Below are 14,323 nucleotides of genomic sequence, written 5' to 3' on the forward strand. Positions count from 1 at the left end.
ATCTGGTCTGTGGATGGGCTACTAATAATAAAGATCTGGCCTCAGCTTCTCTGCAAAAGCCAAACCAACGTCCCTCACAAAGTTTGAGATCCACAGAAGTGATAAAAGCACCGGGGAGCTGATTGGTTCCGATAGTGATTCATTCGTGGGTTATTATTTTCTTCAGTTGTGCTATTTGTAAAACTGTTCCACTGGTGTTGCTCTAGAAAAAAAAAACAAAATTTGACAGGTCTGGATAAAAAAAACAACAACGCAGATTTGTCAGTAGTGGCTTTTCCAGTGATCCACCCACTGCACCCACGCGTGATTCTGTTCAACTGGAGATGATAAAAACTGGGATAGATTCTTCTCTAACCTTCAGACACTTGCTGATGAACCTCTGTGTTTGTCCGTTACTCCTGAAGCTTGAAGCTCTTACATGCATCTGATTGGTTTGTGATGCACCTTTACGACTTTTTCCCCCCCGACACACATTCAAGCATATCCACTTCGTGGGCTGTTTTTCATTCCAGTGGGCCTTCCATCAACACCTCTACAATTAATATAACAATAGCAGTAATGTCTGCACGACGATGGGGAGGTAAAACGAAACGGCCCTCCCCTTCCCTCTTGATTATAAAGCGTTTATCATGCTGATTGAGACAAAATTAGGCCTAGGTGTATTTTTATTCTAAGTGAGCGTTCAGACTTTGTGGGTAAAGCAGTGATGAAGGAAGGAATCGTCTTAGCGCCCTCCGGGCCGCTCAGGATTTGTGCGCCACCTTGCGGCCGTAAAATGAAAAGCCGACACGGAGTTAACGGGATGGAGAGTAGGTGTGGAACTGATCAAGTAAAACTACCCTGATGTGATACCAGAGACTTCATTTCTGCTAATGTTTGATTATCTGTGCGATAAACGCATCTAATGGAGCTGCCGTTTAATGGGGCTGTCTCATCCGCAGGTCTCATCATGTTCAAGTGTTTAAGTCTTATTTCAGTTTTTTAACCACTTGGTCTTGATAGAATTTGGGACTGAATTTGATTAGAGGTGACTGTACACGATGTGATGTACTGAGCGCCCTGCTGGCTGGCACCATTTTCCTCATTCAACGGATCAAATAAATAAAACTGTCCATGGACCGGCTACTGACAAAAACATCTTATGACACATTTGCATAAGATGTTCTTCCTTTGGTGACATAGATTAAAATACACTATTTGAACCATATCTGAACAGGGTTTTGATGTCTAATAGGACATCATGATGGTGGTCAGAACTGGGCATTTTTTCTCAAAAATGATTAACTCAGTGCTAAAAACTCAATAAAGAGACAAAAAAGTACAAGTTTTCATTCCATTTATTCCTGCTTTCTATTTTGTACATGAAGCTGCAATAAAACCAACACATGTAAAAATAACATGAATGAAAATGAACACAATATAAAGAGACAGGAGACATGAGCAGAGACCGTATTCAAACATTGACTGGCTAGCCAACTATACAACGGCTTCGGATAAAAGCAAAAGCCATCTGATAGCGCCTGAAGGGAAACAGATTCAGGTTAATTATTGACGGGACAATAAAAAGACCCACTGCACTCCTACTTCCCCTGAGGTTCCGTGACACACAGACGGTAAACATTATAAAAAGGCACTTAATAAGGGATTGCATGACAAATCAGTGCATATTAAACGTAAATTTAATTTCTTCAAATATAATTCTCTATGACAGACCGACCTGTGAAATATTGACTCATATAGAAGGCCGATGTCAAATGTATTAGATTTCTCAAAGTAAAATCCCCAAATTACAGTAGACCATATGGGCCAGTAGACTGTATCGGCTTGAAGATATCTAAAAAATATATAAATGTATATATTTTTTTCATAAAATATTTACATCCAGAAACATAAATTTGGGCATAAAATTTCCTTTGGTTTGGCCGTGCTTCTGTACTGAAAGAGTACATCCTGCACAAAAAGAGAGAATCCACCAAATGACCCACGATTAAATGTATGATTTTATGGATTGTTCAATTTAGGAACAAAATATTCCTCTACTTTTAAATGTAACTTATAAAAAGCTTGCAAACAAGATTTTTTTCTGTATGAGGGTCGTTTTTGTTCCAGTCTAATTTCACTGAGACTTGAAACTGAAAATATACCAGTGAATGCCTTTTCTCTAGGTTGGTTTCATTAACATGATTAAAACTTTGACCATTCCAGAACATCGGCCTGACGGTGGATTCTCACTTTAGAAAAAACAAAAAGTATGAGAAACGATAAGCATTTTTTAATTATATATTCCAGACTCTTGCATATACTATGAAGGATTGCACAAACATACTATTCTAGATCTATAGAGTATATAACATTTAACATTCTGGTATAAAATATAGCTCTAAACCAATCAATAGATATTGTGTCATATACATTCAGGGTAACGCGTAGGCTGGGCTGGATCTAGCATGAAAGCACCATTTAAATACAGTCAAAACAGAAGAGCCCATGTGGCTGTTCAATAGTTCGATTGGCTGGTTGGTTCTGTACAGAAAACATTCACCCTCCATTGAAATGATGCCAGTTTTAGATGAACACGCAGAGAAATGTCACGATTGGCATTCTTTCCTCATCCCTTCTTGGTTTGCATGGTCAGCTATCCCAAAATATGATTGTGCACCAGGACACAGATTAAACAAAAACAACCTGCAGTTCAAATTTAAGGTACACTTAGTCGTCATAACGGTTGATTTCATATCAACTGTTTAACACTTGTGCTTAAAGCAGCACATATACTTAATTTAACACAGCGTGAGCAAAGAAAATAGCATTTTGTCTGATGAATCTAATTCAACTTGCTTCAGACAGTCTAACATGTGATGACCAGCTTCTTGTTGTGGGACATCAACATCCGGAAAATGTTAAATACTGTGGCTGCAATGGCACTACCGTATTTTTAAAAAAAAACCAGTACGACAAAATTTTACACCCAAACCTGTTTTTCTTTCTACGTATAGCACGTAATGCTGCTGTTCTTACATGTAGTAGATCTGGAACTGAGAACTGTGCCAGAAAAACATGGGTTCCATTACACAGAATGTAACTGAATTCTGTGTAAACCCTGTGTTTTATACACTGGACTAAACCACCTCTCATAAAACTAAACAGCAAAGCAGTATGGGTATTGAAAGACAGACATGGAGACATTAAAATGATGTTTATCACTAATTTTTTTTGAGATTCACAATGTGCTGTGAATGTTTGTGATTCCACAACCTTTGCAGTGGTGTGGTGTGTGTCTTCAGCCCATTTGTTTCTAGCTGCTCACTGCACTAAAGTAGCAGCGCTGTTCTAAGTGTGATCAGTTGTTTCAAGTGGTTTTACACTTCATCTTCACAAACTGTTCAGCCGTTCTTCGACCCCTGTATATCTGGTAGCATCAGTACCTGAAGTCTATTTTACTATTTATCTTTTTTTTTTACATCAGGCACTCAATTGGGAACGTGGTTGTATTTCATCAATATCTCAGCTCTTTGTTGGATTTAGATTTGTCAGAGAGCTGTTTTAAATGGGTGTTGAGGCTGAACTGAAGAATATTGACTGTCAATAATAAATCCATGATCTCCTCACATTTGAATTCTAGGACTTAACTCACACATGGGAAGTCAAACTTGAATCATAAATGAAAAGAAAACAAGTAAATACACTACGTGATGGTAGTTTCTGCATCTGGTGAAGTCTGGTGAGATTAGGTGATGTTGAGAGCTTTTTCTGAGCCGTTTGTGGCTGTATTGCTTCCCATCTGGATCTTTCATCGGACCAGAGCAGAAGACTTCTGGTGTGTGTGTGTGACAACTCTATGGAAACAAAGTCAACAAATAAGCCATGTGAAATACAAGAGTAACATCCAAGCATATCCAACCTATGTAGTGCATACAGAGCAAATCCATTCAGGCATTAACAAATAAAACTGTCTGGTACTCTGTCTGCCTCTACATCAGACATTATTACAAATCACTGTGGTCTGATTCGTTATTTTGCATTGAAAAATTAATAATATATTAATATCAATAATATTTTACTTGTTTTCATAATATTTTTTTTACAAAATACAAAAGCCTCATTCATACAAATTTGAGAAGGAATTCTGATTATTATCATAGAAACATTTCATCACAATGTAATGCCAGGTGCTCAAGTGTCTGTGGACCTGCCTGTTGCTGTGCGAAGTGACTGGTTTCCATGAAAATCCCCATCACGTCTCTCTCTCTTTCTTGACGGTGACATCCCCGCCTCCCGCTCCACCGGCGGATCCACTCCCGGCTCCAGATGAACCTGCACCTCCTGGACCAGCTCCGGTCCCGGCTCCAGATGCAGCAGACGAAGAAGAAGCCCCTGCTCCAGCAGTGCCTAATATGGTGGAAACTTCTCCCTGCATGAAGGCCCAGGGGGGACTGTTGGGAGAATTATCCAATGGACAGCGCTCTCCACTGGGGCAGTAAACCTCTCCATCACCCCTTCGACTCTGGATGTACACTCTGGTACAGGGGAAGCAGAATCTAAATTTGGTGGAGACAGACAGGCCAAGTTATTGCATCATTTATAGAGAGGCGTATTGTATGTACTGTACTCAAATAAAATAAATGGCTTTGTCCAAAATTATGCTGCTTTCCACACAAGTAAATTTTTAATGCTACATAAATATAAAAACCATTATTAACTGATCCATGTTTCAACAGTTGGCTTAATTTTCAAATTTAACACTGGAAACGAGAATAAACTGCCTTTGACAAGGTGCAACATGAAAATTTCAATTTTAAAACAATGTTTTTTCAAGCAACAACTAATCCCCAAATATTTAAGCTACTCGCTGCATAACATAATCACAAAAATAACTCAAAACTGCAGCAAAAACACAAACCTATGCCCTGGAACAGATGGACACTGAACAAAGTGTGTGTCTTCCAGCCTCTCGTGACACAAGGTGCAGGATAGAGTGTTTCCGGTTGAATGGGTGCTGCTGGCAGACCCTGACCCCAGCTCAGAGGCTCCACTGTGGGGTAACGCTGCAGCAGTGGTGGCCGCCTCGGCGGAGCTGCCGGATCCCAGGGGCTCCCCTCCAGATCTGGAGGCGAGAGGGCGAGGCTGCCGAGCTGGAGATGAGGCCGGTTTGGGGCTCGTCTGACTAATGCCTCCAGCTATGGACGAAGATGAAGAGAGACCTAAATTTTTGCTGGCGCTGCTGCCAGCCACAGCACTGTGGACCTGCGTCTGCAGCTTAGTCTGGTTTTGGGACGAGCTGAGTTCTCTCTCCAGCTCCGGAGTGATAAAAGGCGCGATGCCCATCCCGATCCCCATCTGTCGGCGGCTCATCTCCGCCAGAACCGGCGCAGGAAAAATCATGGGGCTGCTCATGGGAGCTGTCCTGGCGGTAAGGCCTGCTGGCATTCCTGCGAGTAACCCATGAGGGATTCCTGCGATGCTCTGGGTGACCAAACTGGGTGGGATGGCAGCTCCTATCATGGGTCTCCTGCTCCCGCTGGGGCTCTGGCGGTGAACTTCTGGGGGCGGCTGCCCGTCGCGGTGCAGCCCGTTAGGCGGTACACGAACAGTTGAGCCGGTGCTTTCTCCTCTTCCTCCCCTATCGAAGCGGTCGACGTGCGGCCTGCCACCCTCTGCCACCGCGTCTCCCCTGACAGATGTGCTGTGTTTACCGGGAGAGGGACCCGGAGACCTGACGGTACCGTCCTGCATGCCGTGACTTCTTTTCAGCTGTCGAGCGCTCGCTATGAGGAATTCAATCTGATTCGCTCCCTCGTAGTTCACGCAGCCGCGGCAGACTACCTCGGTGAAGTCCCACACGACAGTCCACGGCATCTTTGGCAGGTCGCACAAGTAGCACCACTGGCGCCTGGAGGAGGAGGGGGACGACATGGCTGACAAGTCGGGCTAGCTTAACTAAGAGGGTTCAGCAAGCCAGCTAACGTGTTAGCACACGTTAGCTCGTTAACCTATATATTTTCACAGGTGCACGCTCTATTCTTGGTAACGACTTTCTACTTCAACGAGCCTCAAGCCGCTTTAGAACAACATTAAATAATTCTACAGATATTAAATCAGATAAAACTTAAAAGTTACGCTCGTTCTTTTCTCATATGTTTTGTATGCCCAATTCGGCCTCCTCTTGACTGTTGTCAACTGCTTTTTCAGACGGATGTTAGAGCGTTACGTAATCTTTAGTGATGCATTATGGGTATTTGAGCTTTCTAATTTAACCGTAGAACGTAAACCCGCCCAGCCGTGCCTGTTTTTGGAACTACAAATCAGAAAATATACGGAAGTGACGTCATTAAGGTCGCAGTTCGCTTGCTGTCGTCACATGTGCTTCTCTCGTAGCCATGTGTTTCGAGGTAAAAAAGTTTTAGTACGTTGTGTTTTTATTGAACAATAAAAATGCAAAAAGTCACATCACCTTCATCAACCGAAGATGAAGCGGATGCTCCTACTACAAAACCACATTCCAAGCCAAAAGAAAACAGTAAGTTTGTACATTGATGACACAAAGCTAATGTTGCTTAGGTGAAATGCTAATAGTTTTTCAGTGCGACTAGCTTCAAGAAGTAGTTTCACCCAGAAACACAGCAAGTAATAGTCAGTTCAGTCTGCTGTGACTGGCGGAGCCACATATTGCCTGCTGTCAATAGTTTTGAATCTCTGTGTGGATATATTCATAACATTCAGTGTAAAGAGGGAATAATAAAGCCACTTACATCTCTGTCAGGTGCTGCGTTACTTTATTGGTTGCATGATGATTGTATTTCATTTGGATCCACAGATCTGAAGACCACCAGGTACAAGTGTCCGACTGACTTTGTGCATTTTTGCCATGAGCCCTGCAGCAGCACTCTCATAGAAAGCCTGAAGAACAAAAATAACGAATTATGGCTTATTAAAGCCCCAGCCAACTTTAACCCAGAATGGTGAGTAAAATCCCTCCCTTGTTATTGTGGTTTTAAGATGCTTGATTTGAGTGAGCTTATGTAACTTTTACTTAATAGACAACAGTTGTGCCCAGAAAATAACTTATTTGATCCTAAATGGGAAACCAAAGTTCAATATGATTCCTGAAGGCTGTGACATGACATCTGGAATGTCAGTTAGATAGCAAGGTGCATTTCAAGTTAATAACTTGGTCATGCGATGTGACTTGACTGATTGATTTTATTTTTCATTAAGTCAGCTATGCTTTTCAAGTCTGCCAATGTTTTTATTTTGTTGTGAAGTTAGAGCTTTCGCCATGTCTTCATGATTTCAGCAGCATATTTTGCCAGGGTTATAGTTGAGCCAGAGGGAGAATTTCAAAAGTGACAGTGGGGTAGATTGTGTCTGTTGGGCCTAGCAGACCAGTGAAGCTTCAGAAAGCAGTTTGAGGACATTATGGAGTTTAATACAAACACCTGAAGTCGAGTAAAATTCTGCCATGTTTTGTGAATGATCCCTAATCAGATCTTTCCTACCTCCATTTAGTCTCACTGGCGTCAAGATGCCCCTCTCGGGTCTTCAGAACCTGAAGGTTCCTGTTGAAGGTGGAGAAAGAAGTGGGAGTGGTCTGCAGGTCTACAGTGTCCTAGCATCCACCCAGGGTACCGCAGACCTTCGCTTGCTCACCAGCAACAAGGAGTCACCCGATAGCATGGTTTTTGGCCCCAATTTTTCAGGCCTGCTAAATGTGTTTGAGAGCTATGGAGACGGCAGCAGCAACCAGGCATTGCACATTATCCCTGCTGCTCCAGCGCCCTCCATACCACCAGGCCTGAAACGGCGATTCCACTACTTCAGCAGTAAGCCCCCCACAGAAGGAGCTGCTTTGGCATCCTCATCCTCAACTTTCTGTCCTCCTGTAGACAAACGGATCATAGGAGAATCGTGGCAGAAGGAGGAGGACGAAGGGAGGAAAAATAAGAAGAAAAAGAAAGAAAAGCGGATAAAGGTAGAAAGAGAGGAGGCGTTGGAAATGGTGAGGGTGAAAGTGGAGCCTGTTTCTGAAATTCAGGATGCAGCGATGATAGAGCTGTCCCTTCAAGAGGATGGCATTTCAGGGGAGAAGAGAAAAAAGAAAAAGAAAAAAAAGGACAGAGAAAGAGAAGCGGTAGAGGAGGTCATTGAGCCCAGTGTGGTGGTGAAGGTAGAAGAGGTGAAATGTGAACAAACAGACAATTTATATGGTGATGAAGTAGAGGGTGGGAAGAAGAAGAAGAAGAAAAAGAAAAAAAGTAAAAACTGATGAAGACTAGTCTGTCATCACTGATGCATAGTTTGTTTGTTTTTTGACTGTTTGAACCTGTCTGATTACCATCAATTCTTTACCATCAATTCTGAATGCCAAATATGCTGATGTGGCATTCAGGAAATCAATGATGATAAAAAAGACCATAATTATTAATTGTCAGGTAATTTGTTTTAAGAGTTGGAATCACATGGATGCATATTTTCTTTTTCTGCAGGAAAAGAAATGTGACAAAATAAACTCAAATATGCAATTATAGGAAGATTAAAAAAATTTGTGTCATTACAGCACTGATTTTATCCAGAAAGAATGAAACACGAGTTGAGCTTATAAGTCAAGTTTGGACTTCTAAATTGTGCAACCATAAAAAAAAGTGACCATTTGGTGTGTCCTTTTTGGGGTCGCCACAGTGTGTCATCCTTTTTTCTATTTTAGATGAACGTTAATGTTTGTTTTTGGCAAAAGTTTTCAGGCTGGATGCCCTTCCTTCCTCAGCCATCTACATTTATCCAGGCTATATTTATCCCTCACGCCTGCAGATGCCAGGGATTGAACCTGACATCTGCAGCATACGTGTGAACCAGGTTCTCTAACATTAAGCCACATCAAATAAGCTATTTGCAAAGTGTACTTTTCTAATAATCTGAGAAAAAATATCAATGTCATTGGAAAACACAATGATTACCATTTCTAAAGAGGCGTTGGTCTGTGGACAAATGTTTAATTGTTGAAAATAATTTTAGAAATTAATAAGAATATAAGGAATTTGAGGATACATTTACTGATTAAGGTAAAAGTGTTGGAATCGATATCAGACCACATCACCTGATGCAATGGAGATATCAGTGAATACAGTGGAAGAAACAAGAAAACCTGATTGCAGTTTATGTGTTGTTAAAATCTGTAAAGCGGTCTTGAAATTTGACAACGTGGGGATTTCATAACAGTCACAGGCCTAACATTGCCATGAATCACTCTTCGTGACTCCATAGCCTGCTTAGTCATATTAACAATTTATTCAATATCTAATGTTTGCACACAATGTTGGTATTAAATATTCCATCTATAAGCACCTGCGTGTCGACCGCCGCAGCCGCTCCGTTAACTTGCTGTCCACAGAGATGTGAGCAGCTTTGACCGGCAGAGGGCGTCACACCCCAGTCTATCCCCCAAGCAGCCGTCAGCCTCTGACCAGCTTATCATTTATACTGTATATTTTGACCAACGTAACACAGATCTTCTGTTTCTCTCCAGATACCCACAAAGGAGGGATTTATCATTTTTACATTTTGCATTAACAGAAACCATAGAGGGGAGTCTGGTGAAAAATCATCACTCCAGGCTCTGCACCCTCCCCCCCACCTCCCTGTCTCTCCCTCCCTCGCTCCTCTCATCCCCCTGCTCACTCTGCTCTGCACCAAAGTATGGTCCTGTTTCTTAATGAGCCCGAGCACCTCTGGCGCTATCACACTCTCACCATCTGTAGTAACCCTTTGCACAGGCTATAATGCTCTATTGATCCGCCAGCTGCATTTAGTTTGACTGTTATGAAGGAGTAAGTGACACCAAAAAGATGCAAACTGACACGTGTTTCCAAAAAAAAAAAAAAATCTTAACATGCACTTCAAATAGTTTTCTACTCACAGATGGTTGACCATCATGAGCTCTAGTTTTCAGGGCTAACAACAATCATTTGATCAAGCATTTCCCTGATAGTTCCATTTAAAGCATGGTTTCTGTTTATCCCCAGGTCTGCTGAATGTGTGTGAGTGTGCGTGCGTGTGCAGCTGCTTGTGTTTAAAGTCAGTGAAGTGAAAAAAATATTTTTACCCTCTTGGGTAAAAACTGTGACATCACATACTTCCATCAAAGTTTTCTGCCCTTAAACATGTTTTTGTCTTGTTCCTTGTTGTTAACAGATAAGAACTGCGTGATGGTAAATGTACATTTTAACAACTGAATAAAATCTTCTCTTCATATGTCGTCCCCCTAATTTATACTTTTTCCACTGCTGCATTGTTGATGATAAAAACACCGTGTCCTATATCCATCCTGAAATCCTAATTTAAAATGGTGTGTTGATGCAGGCATGCACCGCACATCACAACTCTGCAGGAAGTAATGATGTCTGTCAACCAAGCCAGTGCTTTGCAAAATGTGTCTATTTAAAATACATTGTGGTATCTCTGATTCACCTGCTGAGAGGAACCGGAATTCTCAGTGGGGAACACATTTCAAGACTTTCCCCACTGATTTGAGTGAAGTGAAATCATCTGGTGTTTTGTAGAATTTACCACCTAGAAGGTCTGAGCCAAATTCTTTATCAGCATTCACTGTCTCTGAATCAATTCCAGACCTGACCTCGCAATAAAATGAACTACACATACAAGCAAATACAGCTCACTTACACACACTATTTTGTAAGGGTAAGATGCTTTCATTTCTCCCGCCCCATTTTTTTCTCCTCATTTGAAGTTGTAGTGAATTGGTATCAAAGCCTTCGGTTAAGAGAGTCAAAGCATTTATAACAGGCACATTTTTCTAAATTTGTGCTGCTCTGGGTCGTGTGGAAATACACTTTCTATTCAGGCTGAACATACTTCACGTGCTTATACCTCTTCACCAGGTTTCACCGCCTCTGCTGAGGATGTTAGGTTTCCACCTGTTTCCACTGTTCCACTTTGGCCTTTCATCAAGTTCATGCAAAAACATTTAAAAAGATTTCCATGAAATGTGGTCAGAGGATGGGTCATAGCTCAGAGTGGATAAATGATAAATGTTTGGATCTGGGATCTTTCACTTGATTTAACAATACCCTGAGGATTTTTAGTTTTGCATGCATTATTATTTAAAATAAACAGTACTTTACGGTTTGTTTCCATGTGTGTGAGATCTGGTGCAGATCCAAGATGAACCAGATTTAGACTGTTGGCTGTTATAAATCCAGTAACCTTCAATTATAGTTACAATTCTCAGAGTTTTGACTTTGGATTCGACCTGCTTGAATTCTAGGGGACTGTAATTCATTGTGCATACTGGGAATTATTTACCCTTGGTAATTAGAAATGACATTCAACAAACATAGTTTGAGACTGAAAACTTTAAATTATCTGCCTATCTGAACTTTTGCAGTGCAGACAGAACTAGTTAAAGAAGTTGTTCCAGAGCTGTGTGCAACCAACGTATAAAAGAAAAGAATAAAATAATACAATAACGTGTATAGAAAGGTATTCTAGTTTTGCATGGTCGTCAAACATTATCTCACCTTAGCTTCTGATACTAAAATATTTTCTATGAAAATTTGTTTCAAAAGTCACTGAAAAACTGGTATTCATTAAGAATCCCATCAGCCCCCTCCTGAAGACCATATGGAGACAATTATGTGGAACGTAAGGCATGGTGCTTAAGCGGAATACTGCATGAGCTGGTTGGTCCGCGCTGTCACAGAGCAAGATTGTTGTTGTTAATTTTCTCGTTCTTTCATTACGTTTGCATCAGTTGTCTGCCTGTGTTTCTGTGCAGCAGTATGTGAGGAAGATATTTCACTTTTTCAACTTCATCAGCTCAAGAATACCTCAGCTTCCGTTTTATCTGTGATAAAACAGACCACTATTGCAGCTATTATAACCGTCTTTCTGTACCTCTTTTATTTGTTGCACATAGAATTGCACACATAATTGATCCTCACGCACATTTCTGCACTAAATATGTTTCAAATAGATAAAAAGAGAATTTATTTCTTTGTAGAGAAGACATACCCAATCACATCAGCCCTTGTATGTAAGCTATGCCAAGCTTTTTTCCAAACTGGTCTCTTCCCTGCAGCATTTCACAAAACTCCATGGATGCCTGCAGAGTCTTTTCTCAACCAACTATTGTGTCATGCAATCCTTCTTGAAACATGAAGCACATACTTATATATTATATTTTTGAAAATAAATGCATTTATATTGGATAAAAGTTCATCTGGGAAAAAAGTGAATCTTTCTCTTTGTATCCTAATTAAAAAATAAACTCACCAAGAGTTCGGTCTGAAGTTCAATCTGAAGAGGTTTGCTTGCGTTCAGCATGAGAATAGAATTAACCCGCATGGCATACATAGATCATGGACAATGTTTGTACTGACTTTTACTTTGCCACCTTTTCAAAACCCTCAAGAACATTGAAATTCACACAAAAGTCTGCATTGGTGAGGAAGCAGGAATAAATATGAGGAAGAAAGATCAACCGTCTTTTTTATAATAATCCCCTTGGTGAAATTATTTTTTTCCATTCACAGGCTATTTTTCACATAAGTATAGTCATGTGAAAAAGCTAGGACATTATATTAAATAATTAGCTCTTTATTTATTATGAAATGTTAGCATATCAATGTCCAATCTTGCTTTTATTCATTTCTGGAAAAGAAAGTGATTTGATTGCAATTAAACAACAAAAATTAACATTGTTTTACTGAACATATAAAAGATATGAACAAAAATATGTATTTTAATGGAAGGACAAAGTTAGTACACCCTACCCCCTAATAACTAGTGTTGTTTCCATTGGCTGAAATAACTTCAGTGAGATGCTTTTTGTAGCTATCTACCAGTCTCTGACATCCATCAGAAGAACGTTTGCACCACTCCTCAACACAACTCTTTCAGCTGTGAGATATTTGAGGGGTTTCCTGCATGTAGAGCTTATTTCATGTCATCACACAGCATCTCAATGGGATTAAGATCCAGGCTTTGACTGGGGCCTTCATGGACTGTCCACTTCTCAATGTAAAGCCAGTTCTTCATGGATTTGCTGGTATGCTTTGGGTCATTGTCATGTTCCAGGGTCCAGTTCTGCTTCAGCTTTAATTTTCTTACAGATGGTTTCACATATGGGATTTGTTTTGAATGTCCTCCACTTGTAAACAATTTTCCAGATTTTGGAATGTCTGATGTCAGATTCCTTTGAGATATTATTAAATCCCTCACTAGACTCATAAGCAGCCAAAGTCTTCTTTCTGAGGTCATCAGACAGCTCTTTGGATCCCATGATGGTACTCACCCTCACTTCAACAGTCAGGGGCTAACCAGACGACATGTCTGAGGTTTTAATGGGCAAGGCTCCTTCAGAAGGCTTGTTAACAATGTTCTGATCATGTGAACCTGATGTGATATACCGATGTGTGATTTTAACCATTTTAGGTGGGAAGATATGTCGGGGTGTCCTAATTTTTTCTCTATTAACATATACATTTTTGTTCATATTTTTTGTTTGTTGAGTTAAAACAGTGTTAATTTTTGTAGTTGAATTGCAATTAAATCACTTTCTTTTCCATAGATAACTAAAAGCAAGACTGGACGTTGATATGCCAACATTTCTAAATGAAGAGCTGATTATTTAATGGGGTGTCCTAACTTTTTCACACAACTGTTTAATTGGCAATGCTCCACTGCCTAGTGGACTGAGCTACTGCTGCCCCCAATGTGTGCTGGATATCCTGAGAGATGCGAAAAACATCCACACAAACATATGGTCAATGAAAGGAATGGTTACAACTAGTGATAAGTGACAAATGTATTCATGTGTGGCGATAGAACTTCATATAAAAATAAAACATAAAACAAATGCCTTGATGTCATATAGTTACCCTGACTGGGCACTGTTCTCAGGATAAATCTTTTGTGGATAACATTTTTTTGTCACACTACAGATCCATTGCTCTGCTCATCCTACTGTGATAATTCTAATCTCTAAAAAGGAGCTTTAAATACTGAGACTGTTGATTTGTCTCAAATATGCAATCAATATATCTTTTTTAAATCCTTGCTGTCAGTGGTGTTGCTTCCGCTGTTAGATTGTCAGACGGCCAGGAGTAAATTTGTACAAAAACATCATCATCCTGTCTGCTCTTGTCAGTCTCTGAGTATACAGTAGTTTGGCTGCAGGTACCAGCAGGTGGTCATACCTGTGAGGTCACAGGGGTCAGATTAAACATGAGGCAGTCAGGATTCTTCAGGGTAACTTTAAACTATCCACAGGTCCTGGTGCAGGTTTCATCTGTGTGTGTACCAGCGCTGG

General features: G+C 40.6%; 2 protein-coding genes across 2 annotated transcripts; one reads left to right on the top strand and one right to left on the bottom strand.

The window, feature by feature from the left end:
- Positions 1 to 1,319: 1,319 nt before the first annotated feature.
- irf2bp1 (interferon regulatory factor 2 binding protein 1) lies at positions 1,320 to 5,922 on the bottom strand. The gene is made up of 3 exons (XM_068317967.1): positions 4,901 to 5,922; positions 4,194 to 4,538; positions 1,320 to 3,836 (listed from the first exon to the last, which is right to left on the bottom strand). The coding sequence occupies exons 1-2, from the start codon at positions 5,911 to 5,913 to the stop codon at positions 4,235 to 4,237; spliced, it is 1,317 nt and encodes a 438-aa protein (XP_068174068.1). The 5' UTR covers positions 5,914 to 5,922; the 3' UTR covers positions 1,320 to 3,836; positions 4,194 to 4,234.
- Positions 5,923 to 6,307: 385 nt separating this feature from the next.
- Positions 6,308 to 10,243, top strand: polr1g (RNA polymerase I subunit G). The gene is made up of 3 exons (XM_068317968.1): positions 6,308 to 6,517; positions 6,815 to 6,959; positions 7,507 to 10,243. The coding sequence occupies exons 1-3, from the start codon at positions 6,433 to 6,435 to the stop codon at positions 8,261 to 8,263; spliced, it is 987 nt and encodes a 328-aa protein (XP_068174069.1). The 5' UTR covers positions 6,308 to 6,432; the 3' UTR covers positions 8,264 to 10,243.
- Positions 10,244 to 14,323: the final 4,080 nt, after the last annotated feature.

Source organism: Antennarius striatus, chromosome 6 (assembly GCF_040054535.1).
Source record: "Antennarius striatus isolate MH-2024 chromosome 6, ASM4005453v1, whole genome shotgun sequence".
NCBI lineage: Eukaryota > Metazoa > Chordata > Actinopteri > Lophiiformes > Antennariidae > Antennarius > Antennarius striatus.

Excerpts from the sequence above, each read along its gene's own strand:
- irf2bp1 (XM_068317967.1), bottom strand. The coding sequence starts at position 5,913 with ATGTCGTCCCCCTCCTCCTCCAGGCGCCAGTGGTGCTACTTGTGCGAC. Across the intron at positions 4,539-4,900 it reads CCATCTGTTCCAGGGCATAG|ATTCTGCTTCCCCTGTACCA; the intron begins GTTTGTGTTTTT and ends CACCAAATTTAG.
- polr1g (XM_068317968.1), top strand. The coding sequence starts at position 6,433 with ATGCAAAAAGTCACATCACCTTCATCAACCGAAGATGAAGCGGATGCT. Across the intron at positions 6,518-6,814 it reads TTCCAAGCCAAAAGAAAACA|ATCTGAAGACCACCAGGTAC; the intron begins GTAAGTTTGTAC and ends TTGGATCCACAG. Across the intron at positions 6,960-7,506 it reads GCCAACTTTAACCCAGAATG|TCTCACTGGCGTCAAGATGC; the intron begins GTGAGTAAAATC and ends ACCTCCATTTAG.